General features: G+C 36.4%; 1 protein-coding gene across 1 annotated transcript; it reads left to right on the top strand.

The window, feature by feature from the left end:
* The first annotated feature begins 83 nt into the window (after window positions 1-83).
* Window positions 84-8,697, top strand: NSA2 (NSA2 ribosome biogenesis factor). The gene is made up of 6 exons (XM_049768813.1): window positions 84-199; window positions 2,475-2,662; window positions 2,752-2,902; window positions 4,886-5,065; window positions 7,195-7,387; window positions 8,499-8,697. Exons 1-6 carry the CDS (start codon window positions 197-199, stop codon window positions 8,564-8,566), a joined length of 783 nt encoding a protein of 260 aa, XP_049624770.1. The 5' UTR covers window positions 84-196; the 3' UTR covers window positions 8,567-8,697.
* Window positions 8,698-12,129: the final 3,432 nt, after the last annotated feature.

A 12,129-nucleotide genomic window follows, 5' to 3' on the forward strand; every position in this document is an offset into this window, starting at 1 on the left:
TCCGCCCTGCTAGTGCCATCCCGAGCACGGAAGCCCGGAACCGATGCGCTCAGCTTTTCTTGCAGTCCGAACGCTTGAGAAGCAACCCTTTCCGGTCGGGAGCTGCGTGGATGTTCCTGGGGAGTTTTTGAAAGCTGCAAGTCCAGAACTTCTTGACGCCCGGGAGGCTGCACGGGGCAGCCCCGAAACCTGCACCATGGTGAGGAGGTTTGGCTTAGGCACCCGACTTCAGGAGCATTTGCGTTTGGAGGGGCCCGGGGGGTGCTCACGCCGGGCTTTTCCCCAGAGGGCTAGAGGGAGGCTGGGTTTCCATCGGGTTCGCTTCCGTGGAGTCAGTAGAACTTCATTTGGGGACACAGGTATTTTGCCAGACTGCAGTTTCTAGAAACACTTTTTGAAGTTCCAGGCTTAACCTAGTGACAAGCCTCCACCGTGGGACATTATTTTCATTTCCATTTTCATCTCTTTTACTTTATTATTTTTTAATTTTTATTTTTTTCCCATTTCCTTTTCTGATGGGGAAACCAAAGGCCAGCTTTGGCCCAAATCTGAAGCTCACGAATTGCACAGATGGTATCTACTCCAGATCTGTCTGTCATTCTTCCACTTAGCTACAACCCAAGGGATAAATAAATGGTGTCTCTATACGATGGGAGACTATTCAGCAAAAAATATTTAAGGGGAATAAAACATTTTAAAGGGCACATTTTTTTTTTATCTTTTTCCTTCCTTCAAACAGAACCACATAACTTAACCATCTTGTTCCACCTCACAAATTAAGGGGGAAATAATGGAGGGTACCAAGACAAAAACAGCCGTATGAGCATTAAGTAGAAATAAAAAATGATCAGACTTAAATGTCAAAGCCAACGACAACAGAATCGAGACCCAATTTACAACATGCTAGACACAGAGGGGCCACTTATACTAGCAGCCCGGGGGGAGGGGTGGGTGGGCAAAGGAGAGGGATATGGGATGCATGTTGGGAACAGGGGTGGAGGGACCACATGTTCAATGTCCAGATTCAATGTCACTATGTGCCTAAAATACTACTGTGAAAGATTTGTAAGCCACTTTGGTCAAAATAAAAATTATTATTTAAAAAAGGCATTTTAAGGGAGCAATAGTACAGCGGGAAGAGCGTTTGCCTTGTACCCGGCTAACCCGGGGTTCAACTCCCCAGGGCCATCAGAAGTAATTCTGGTCAGAATCAGGAGTAACCCCTGAGCATTGTCAGGTATGGGCCCACAAAATCAAGTTCTTATCCAAGCCACAACGAAATCTCAAAAAGCTTATGCTTTGTGTAGCCTTATGCTACACACTAGATTTCACTCACTTTTCATCTCGAAAAAGGATAAACTGTAGGCATAAGTAACAGATGGCACGTGAGGCAAGGACCTGAGCACTGATTTTAGGTTGACAAAGGAGAACTTTCTGGGATGATGGAAATATCCTCTGTATAATAGAACTGAATAGTTTGCCAAATCTTAGACATGTGTGCTAACATAACAGTATTCATAGTCATGCATGGCTTAATGATAACAGTATATCCTCAGAAAGATCTTATTACTCAGTTATGTCAATCAACCGTCGTAGAGAATGGTAGAGATTGGTGATTTACAATCCTGGGCCAAATGGCCACCTATAGGCCTGCAGGATATTTCAAGAGGAGGCACAGGTGAAAAACTGCATAAATGATGGCAAACAACATGAGAGGAGGTCAATTTAGAGGATAGAAGGGTCTCAGGAAGAAACAAGATTATAAGAACCTACAAAAAAGTGAGATATAGTAACAGACTTCAGATTTAGATTATATGATACAACTCAGCATTCTTCAGCCGTTCACATCTGCAGACTAGCACCTGCCCTCATGTTGCAGTTAAAATCAAGGCAGTAAAACCAGCAGTTCTCAACCTTTCTCCAGCTATACACCAGCAGTAGTCCGTGGACTGGTGGTTGAAGACCATTGGTATAATCTACTTAGATGGTTCTGATGTTCAGAAAAAAGATTATTTGATTATCAGAGAGATAGCACAGCGGCAGGGCATTTGCCTTGCAAGCAGCCAATCCAGGACAGACAGTGGTTCAAATCCCGTCATCCCATGTGGTTCCCGTGCCTACCAGGAGCGATTTCTGAGTGTAGAGCCAGGAATAACCCGAGAGCCGCTGGGTGTGACCCAAAAGCAAAACAAAAGATTTGATTAGCCATATTATACCTCTTGTGGTCAGGTGTATTATTTTACAATCTCCTTGAATGAACATTAATTTTTATTGATATTACTACAAATGTAAATCCTGATTCCTTATCCAGAATCAAAATTTAATGTAGATCATCTGACTAGACTTTTTAATAGTGCAAATAATATAAGCAAGGGAACATTTAGATGATAAGGGCTTTCTGTATGTGCTATTCAAAAAGTTCTATAGAACAACTTACTAATTTAACTCTTATAACATTTCTTGTATCATTATAGCCACAAAACGAATATATTGAGTTACACCGTAAGCGCTATGGTTATCGTTTGGACTACCATGAGAAAAAGAGAAAGAAAGAAGGTCGTGAGGCTCATGAGCGTTCAAAGAAAGCAAAAAAGATGATTGGTCTGAAGGCTAAGCTCTACCATAAACAGCGTCATGCAGAGAAAATACAAATGAAAAAGACGTAAGTGATCCTAGTTATTTATCATAACGTATTAATATTTTAAATTAATATTTATTAGAATAAATATCTTAACATGTTTCTTTTGTTAGTATTAAGATGCATGAAAAGAGAAACACCAAACAAAGGAATGATGAAAACACCCCACAAGGAGCAGTACCTGCGTACCTGCTGGACAGAGAGGGACAGTCCCGGGCTAAAGTACTTTCCAATATGATTAAACAAAAACGAAAAGAGAAAGCGGTAAGTTATGAAAGTGAAGTCTTCCATTTCCTTTCCAGGAAAATTACTTCAACTCAGATTTTATGTTTTTGTTTGGAAATTTGAATTCAGCTATTATTGTTATGCCCATTACTTAGATGTCTTTGTAAACTTTATTTGATATAAAATATTTAAATAATGAAAAGGTTGTTTTCTCATCACCAGAATAGTTTTAGCATTTGACAGTTTTAAAAAATATATTGGAAAGTCACACATCTTTCTGTTTAAAAGAATTAAAAATTCGGGCTGGAGACATAGCATGGAGGTAAAGTGTTTGCCTTTCATGGAGAAGGTCATTGGTTCCAATCCCAGCATCCCATATAGTCCCCTGAGCCTGCCAGGACTATTTCTGAGCATGGAACCAGGAGTAACCCTTGAGTGCTGCCAAGTGTGACCCAAAAACTAAAAAAAGAAAAATTAAAAATTCATATTTTATTTTAGATTGTTGTCACACCTAGTGATGCTTAAGGGTTAACACCCAGAATCAGTATTTTAACAGCTCCCTATATTTGAGAATTACCAGTGCTATGCTACCCAGTATAGATTATATAGTGAAGATACAACTGCTACTTTTGCTGCCCCCTTGAGTGCCAAAACCAGCTACAAATTGAACATTGAATAACATTCCAAAGTTATTTGGCATAAATAAGGAAAAATATCACATCCATACTTGGTGTCAAATTATGTTAAATTTTAATGTTGTCGTTATTTTTTCTCAAAACTGAAAAAAGAACTTTTTTAAAATCAAAAACACTTTGGCTAGATTGACAGATGCAAACAGTAACAGAATATGTAGCATATCTAAATAACTTGAAATTAGGGGGCCGGAGCAAAAGCACAGTGGATAGGGTCTTTACCTTGCATTTGGCTGACCTGGGTTCTATCCCTGACATCCCATATGGTCCCCTGAGCCTGCCAGGAGTAATTTCTGAGTATACAGAGCCAGAAACCTGAGCACCACGGCGTGTGGCCTAACAACCAAATTAATTAATTAATTGTAACTAACATGCACATTTTTTAAAACTTTATAGTTCAGCTCTCCTCCTTCCCCAGGAATATGGAGTGATAATACCCAGAATCAGAATGGTAGGACTAGAGCACTAAAAGAAAGTTTAGATGTTATTTACTTAACCACTCATATTACTGATAAAGAGGGTAGAATCCGTGACATAGTTGATGGTCATATTTATGAAATTGTGGAGCTGTTTCTAGAACCTGTGTCTTAGAAATAACTTCAGATTTCTTTCTACTGCTATTTTTCTGTAGATTTTTCATTATCGAAATAGAAAGAATATTACTAATTTTTTAATAATATGGTACTCCATTGCCAGCACCATATATGGTCCCCCTGCACACCAGCCCTGAGCACTACTGGGTGTGTTCCTTCTGCCCTCCCCCCACCCAAATAAAACAAGCTATGAAGACATGTTTCCAGTTTTAACTATTACTATTAACTCTTTAGTAGTAAGCACATAATTGCTTAGGGAGAAAGTTATTACTACCTTGCTGTAACAATTTCACCATTAGTAAGACATGATTTTCAATTTAAGCAAATTATTTTATGTAGTTTTTCCCTCCTATAAGAATTTAACTAGTTCTGGCCGGACGGACAGTGGCGCTAGAGGTAAGGTGCCTGCCTTGCCTGCGCTAGCCTTGGACGGACCGCGGTTCGATCCCCTGGCGTCCCATATGGTCCCCCAAGCCAGGAGCAACTTCTGAGCGCATATCCAGGAGTAACCCCTGAGCATTACCGGGTGTGCCCCCCCCCCCAAAAAAAAGAAAAGAATTTAACTAGTTCCAAGTTATTTTGGGCTGTGAAGAGACAGTTTCTAGGAAACAGCTAAGCCAAAAATTTGAGTGTTTAAGGAAGAAAAGTGAATCTAATACTTTATAAAATGAAATGTATTGACATTATTCTCAGATCATTTACTAACTATATACATTTTAACTGTGGTCTCTTTTTAGGGAAAATGGGAAGTTCCTCTGCCCAAAGTTCGTGCCCAGGGAGAAACAGAAGTCTTAAAAGTTATTCGAACAGGAAAGAGAAAGAAGAAAGCATGGAAGAGAATGGTTACTAAAGTCTGCTTTGTTGGAGATGGCTTTACGCGAAAACCACCTAAATATGAAAGATTCATTAGGCCAATGGTAAGTCCCTTGCAAGAGTGTGGTAGCTCAAATATTAGTTCAAGGGTGTGAAACTCAATAGAGTTCATTACAATTTCTTGGTTACTAAATACCCAAAAAACAGACTGAAGACTTTTAAGCCATTTTTGTTATTTTAAGTTCTTCATAATGATTGCTTAACAGTTTTCCACTACTATCAAGTATTGTTTAAACATAAGAGATCTGAAATGAAAATAATTTTTAACATGCATTATTTTGACTTTTAAACGTGATATTGGGCTTAATTTCCCAGTCATTTTCATCACTCATCAAGTAATCTGTTATCTGTAAGATCTGTAATTATTAAGTAATCTATTATTGATAACCTGATACTGTTATCTTTGAAAACATCAGAAAATTTGGACAGGAGAATTTTAAGAGTCAATTCTAAGGCCAGAGAGATAATTGAGTGTATGCAGGAGGCCCCAGTACTGCATGGTTACCCAAACATGATTACGAGCAATCTCTAGCACAACCAGGATGCCACTTGAGCATCAGTGTGTGCCTGAAAAACCAAAAAACAAGTTAAAAGCAGTCAATTCCAGCTTTCTTTTCAAACTGGTATTCTCCCTTGAAAACATATCTTTTTCTTTGCTTGCTTGTTATTTCTCTTGAACATGTTTTCTCTCCTTAATATCTAAGTAAGTTGCTATTAAAAAAAACAGCATTCTTCACACAAACAAGTTATAGTTGAATAAAGTTAGTACTATCATAATGCCTTAGAAAATATTCAATATGCAGCAGTCATCAAAAAGTTTTAAAATGTGATATTAGTTATATCAATATATCAATAGCACTTATATCAATAGCAGCGATATTCAAATCACCAAATGTATTTGAAAATATTTATTGGCAATAATCTTGTAAAGAAACTGTATTACTTTTCTAAAGTGGATATCCAATTTGCTTAGAAAAACAAACTATCTGGGGCCAGAGAGATAGTATAGTGGGTAGGGTGCTTGACTTGCATATGGCTGACCTGGGTTTGATCCCCAGTGCCATGTATGGTCTCCTAAGCACAGCCAGGAGTGATCCCTGGGTGCAGAGCCAAGAGTAATTCCTGAGGAATCCCCTACTCCCCAAAAAATAAAGAAGAAAAAATTTACAGTGTACTCCAGCTTTCCATTTGAGTTATTTTCAAATGTAGCTTGTTTCTGTGAATTACTTTTGGATTATAGCTATATTCTTTCTTTCACATTGTTTTTCTGCTGCTTTTTATTTCAATAGAGGCTATTTTATCTATGAAACATATTCTCTGGTTCTTTATACCATGACCCACTCTATTATGTATTGGGCCTTGATTTTTTTAATTCTAATTTGTTCTGACTACATTTAGTAGCCTTATCATGATAGTTCTAGAGATATACAAATCAGACTGCTCAACAAGATTTAATCAAATTCTGAAAAGTTACAAGCCTGATGAGTGAGTCTGTTATGAAGAATCTGATAAATCATTTGATTTTCACTCCCATACAAATAACTAGAATTAAGAAAAAAACTGCTGCTGGTTGACTGGTTGACTCTGGTTCCTATTATAGAAACCTCTCTAGGTTTTCTCCAATATTTGACCAGTGTTGCCATATTTTTTCAATATAGAACTTTTTTGTATTTACAAAAGCAATCTTTTGAAATTAAACTATTATTAGAAACCAGCTGACCAGCCATTCCCCATCATGGAAGTATAGAAAGACTTTAATTTGGGATTATTCATTTTGATTCCATTCATACTATTTAATTTGGAACAACTCATTTAATCAGCTGAACTGTTTTATTATTTAGGGAAAAAATAGGGTAGAAAGGTTGTTTTGTTTAAGAGGGTTGTTTTGAGCCCAGACACATAGTAGCATATCATAGCAGTCAGAGAAGTGACTGGATAAATGAGAGTATGATACTGGTTAGTTATTCCACAATTAAACTTTTCACAAAGACATGCTGGTTTTATTTCCCCAGTTATGCCATAACTCAGGTTTTGGGTCTAGCAGAATTAACTAATTTATTTGTTACCTGAGATATGACATTTATTCTCTAGTTTTTGAGATACACCTAGAAATGATAAGCAAAATATATACTGCCATTTATATTTTGGACAATAACATTGTTTATCCTACTAGGGTTTACGTTTTAAGAAAGCCCATGTAACACATCCTGAACTGAAAGCTACATTTTGCCTGCCAATACTTGGTGTAAAGAAGAATCCCTCATCTCCACTGTATACTAGTTTGGGTGTTATCACCAAAGGAACTGTCATTGAGGTCAACGTCAGCGAGTTGGGCCTTGTCACACAGGGAGGCAAGGTTATTTGGGGTAAGTATTTTTACAAAAGCCACTACTATTTTACAATCTTAATAGAAAAATGTCATTCAAGGTGGCAGTACACAAATTTTCACAAAGAATTAAAGTTAGAATTTTAATGAATTAAAATTCACGATCTAATATTAAAAAGAATTCGAAGTTACTGTTTAAGTTAAAAATATTGTAAAAATGTGGGCTGGAGCAGTAGTACACCTTGGTAGGGAAATTTCCTTGCCTGTAGCCAAACTAGGTTCAATCCTTAGCATCTCATATGTTTCCTTGAGCATTGCAGGGAGTAATTCTTGAGTACAGAGCCAGGAGTGGCTCTCCTGAGCATCACTGGCTGGATGACCCAAAAGCTGAAACTATGAATGGGATATGGGGAGATGTAGGCATATATTGAATATTATTCATATTATTTGTGATTAAAACTGGTACATGTAGCAGTTTTACATTTTTTTTTTCTTGGTTGTTTTACTATTAGGTTTTTTAAAAGGGACTCTTCTATTTTTTGATATTGAAAGGGAAGAACATACTTTTTATTATTTTAATGGGTATTGCCTCATACTTCATATACACTGAACTTAATGTTAAGATGTTATTTACTGACTTTTATGCTCATTTAAAATGGTGCATTTCAACAGGAGAGAGGGGAAAGGGAGATATATTCAAGGGTCAAAAACATGTACATTGCATGTGGAAGTTTGGGTTTGATCTCCAACACTAGATAATCCACTGTACACCTGGCAAAAATAATCCCTCACTCTCCAGAAAAAAACTTGATGCATTTTCTAGTTAGAATTTATGGAGAAAGTAGCAATACAAGTAGATCCACCTTTGGGATTTTCACCAATTATAAAGACTATACAAAAATAAGGTTTAAGGGTCAGAGTTTATTTGATTGAACTTGTGGTCCCCAACATGCATAGCTCTTGAGCTTCAAGGTGTGACCCAAGAAACAAAGACAATAGAAAGGAAAATAGTGGTTTAGTGAATTTGGTAAATTCACATTTTTTCCTGTCCCTTAATTTTCCAGTGTTAGGAAGGCACACATTAGAAAAAGGCTATCTTTGAAATTAACTTGTATTAGCTGATTGTTTTTCATATTTTGCTTTTTTCTCAGGAAAATATGCCCAGGTTACCAACAATCCTGAAAATGATGGATGCATCAATGCAGTCTTACTGGTTTAACAGCAGTTTCATACAAATAACTCCTCATAATTACAGAAGACCAGACACCAGTCAGGAACGCCACTATTAAGCTACAGTCATCAAGAAAAATGCATATTGGACAAAACATTAAAGTGGTCCAGGTTTACAAAGTCATCTTTGTTTTGGGTCTTCTTAGCACATAGATGTTCTAAAATTGATGATTCTAAAAGTAATTACAAAAATAAGTCTGCTTCATCGGAGTCTGCATTTATGAATGGGTACTCAACAATGCAGAACTGCCCTTACTGGAAATGATTGTGTATTTAAACAGATCAGTGTTTAAGGTTTATTCTGAAGACTTCCACCTCCCTTATTGTTAAATGTTAATAATTATAGCTTATCAAGTTTATAAAGTTCTTACAGTAAAAGTATGTAAGTTCAGAGAACAAAAATTTTCACATCTTCATTTCTTGAACAATGTCAGTAAATTAGTATTTTAATTGCTTTCCCCTCTGATTCCAGTTGGGATATTTTCTTCTTGAAACTTAAAGTAAAAACAAAATGGAGAACTGAAGCATGGTTTGCTCTGGATTTGATCCCTGTCATTGCAGCAATGAAAATATGGATAGGTCTATCCCGAGATGTTTATGTGTTTCTCCACTTAAGACCTTAAGAGTGGTCTGTTTAGTTTTTTAAGGTTAATATAATATTGGACCAGAGAGTTAGTACAGGAGGTAAGGCACTTGACTTGCATGTGGTTGTAGCTACAACCATGATTAAATCTCCAGCACCATGTTAGCACTGCCAGAGTTCAGTCCTGAGCACCGCTGGGTGAGGTCCAAGTCACCACTCACACAAAATGGTTTAAATCTGAGTTAAAATCATTGTAGTAAGAAAGACTGCTGAAACCTTTAAAAAGAAATTTATTTCCAGCAACTTATATAATATTAAAAAAGATGTCACTGTTTTAGGGTTGCCAGTTGATAAAAGTACTTTTTTTGAATTATGTATTTTATGACTGCATTTTAGGATTTCTAATATTACACATCTATAACCAGTGTTTTAAAAATATTTTAAGTGAGCCAAAACAGTGTGGTTAACTGCCTTTTACAAAATCATTTAGCATCTAGACAGATTCAATATCTAAACATACCTTCACCAGAGGAAAAATATTTCAAAACACATACCAGTAAACAATCACAAAAAATATAGTCTTAATAACTACTTTTTAAAACTAAGAAAACAAATATAATACCTCAATAAGACTTGCTTTTCTGAATAAGATAACATCTTTCCTAAACTCTATAAACATAGAAGTTGGAAATGACAATCTAGTATGATACAATTCAGGATGACAGAAGCTGCACCATTCTTACAATTAAACTCTAGCAAATGATTCTGCCACTAATAGAAATGTGTGACTGACTTAGTTTGAAAAGAGTTGACTGAAGATAAGCACTAAGTACCAGAGAAATGAGGTTTGCTTATTAAGACAAAAAAAAAAATCTAAGCAAATTGTTTTGTACAAAGCACGCCAATGGGAGCACATTTGTAACCACACTTGGGAAAAACTGGATAACGCCTTAAACACCATGCTGCTATAAGTGGAAGTACAGAGCAAAAGTTCCTAAAATACTGCAATACAGATGAGTAATGTTAATTGCAATCCATTATTTACATTACGATGTTTCAGTTTGCTGGTGTGATCAAACCTTAAAAGGTAGGTAATCCATAAGGATAAAGAGCAGAAAATTATTAGATACTAGGTGAAGACTCAATTAGATGTAATCAGCTTTAAAGAAACTTGTCTAAAGTCAAATCATTTTAGGTAGTATTCAGCTAAAAGTAACCATAATCATTAGTAACTTAACTTGCCTTGATTTTCTGCATCTAATAGAAACATCACACACACTTTTTTTTTAGGCAGGAGCTATATCTAGAAGTACTCAAGACTCCTGGCTCTGCTCTGGAATCCTCCTGGAGGTACTCAGGACCATATGTAGTGCCCAGCATTGAACCTTGCTTGGTCAGCTGCATGCAGGGCAAACAAGAGCATTTCCCACTGCATTATCTCTCCAGGCCCTAGAGATATATTTTAAGAAGTCTGGCATCCTGTCATGATATTTGAATTTATTTTAAAAATTTCAGTAAATCCTCTAATCTATAAAAGCTATAGAGGAGCTTTAATAATATATTCTTAAATATACTTGAATTTTTAGAGGAACTAAAAGTTTCCTAATAACTGCGTTATATTTATACCAAAAACTGTACATAAGCTAAAATAAACTCTTCTCCACAGACTTCAAAACAAAACCCCCAAAATGGTAGTTTACAAAGGACAGAATTTAACTAGACAACAACTAGAGCTGGTGGAAATCAGATTTTTCTGAGCGTTTCTCTAATGCTTTACACAAACTGATTATAAAATTTTGATTCCTTGTTGGGGTGAATTTTTGACATGTTTTCTCTATACTGAATAAGGAACTCATTATTGAAGATAAAAAGTTCCACATACAACTTTTTTCTTCTCTACCATTATAAACCCCAAGTTAACATTTTGTTAGGATACCTTAAATGTATATGTTGAACAAAAAGTTGAAAGGGGGCCATAGAATTAGTACAACAGGGAAGGAGTTTACCTTGCACATGACTGACCCTGGTTCAATACCCTGATATCCCATATGGTTCCCTGGGCACTGCCAGGGCCTAGAGTAACCCTTGAGCAGTGTTTGTGTGGCCCCCAAACAACAAAGTTTTGAAAGGGCTTAAAAATAAGCCAAACAAGTCTTGATTTCATATTGTTTGTTCTTGATGATCACACATTAATAACTGAACATTTCTTTTGTAAATCCAGAAACTGGATTCATGCATGAAGAATTGTCAGCTCATTCCTCTTTAAACTACCTCTTTAGAAATTATTTTAAAGAGAACAGCAGCATGGAGGCTGGAGTAATAGTACAGCAGGAAGGGTGCTTGCCTTGCACATGGCTGATCCCAGGTCATCCCATATGGTCTCCTGAGCACCACCAGGAATGACCCCTGAGGGCAGAGCCAGGAGTAACCCCTGAGCACTGCTGGGTGTGGCCCAAAAACATCAAAAAGAACAATACTAAAATTTTAGGTTTTTTCAACTTTCAAGAATTTAAAAATAAAATAGCTCACTATAAAAGCTTGCTTTATTTTCTCATTTATCAAATTGTTTCTCAGGAAATATTTAAAAAATGGCAAGAACATTTGCTAGATACATTAGTATCTTCTTTCACTTAACATTAATTTAAAAAAGTGGCCAAGGTGCTTCCATTTTCATAAAGCCTAATAATCTAAGGAAAATGTTTTTCAAATTTTATATGAACAGGGGGTTACTATTTTTTGCCCATTTAAAAGAATTATAACTCAACCAATTTGATGTTTCTAAACTACCAACATCCCTTCCTCCCTGTGCACAAATTTAATGACATCACCTGATTAGAGTGAATAAACCTTCAACATCAATTCTCAGCATCTTAAAAGACAAAAAGTCATTAACACAGTTTTTTTCCAAGTAAGGACCAAGCTGTTTTACAGTCTCAACTGTCTCAAAGCATTCTCAACATAAGTGCAAA

Source organism: Suncus etruscus, chromosome 2 (assembly GCF_024139225.1).
Source record: "Suncus etruscus isolate mSunEtr1 chromosome 2, mSunEtr1.pri.cur, whole genome shotgun sequence".
In the NCBI taxonomy this organism is placed as follows: Eukaryota; Metazoa; Chordata; class Mammalia; order Eulipotyphla; family Soricidae; genus Suncus; species Suncus etruscus.

Bases quoted from the DNA above. Each gene is read 5' to 3' on its own strand.
- NSA2 (XM_049768813.1), top strand. The intron at 2,903-4,885 runs GTAAGTTATGAA...GTCTCTTTTTAG, and splicing joins AAAAACGAAAAGAGAAAGCG to GGAAAATGGGAAGTTCCTCT. The intron at 5,066-7,194 runs GTAAGTCCCTTG...TTATCCTACTAG, and splicing joins AAAGATTCATTAGGCCAATG to GGTTTACGTTTTAAGAAAGC.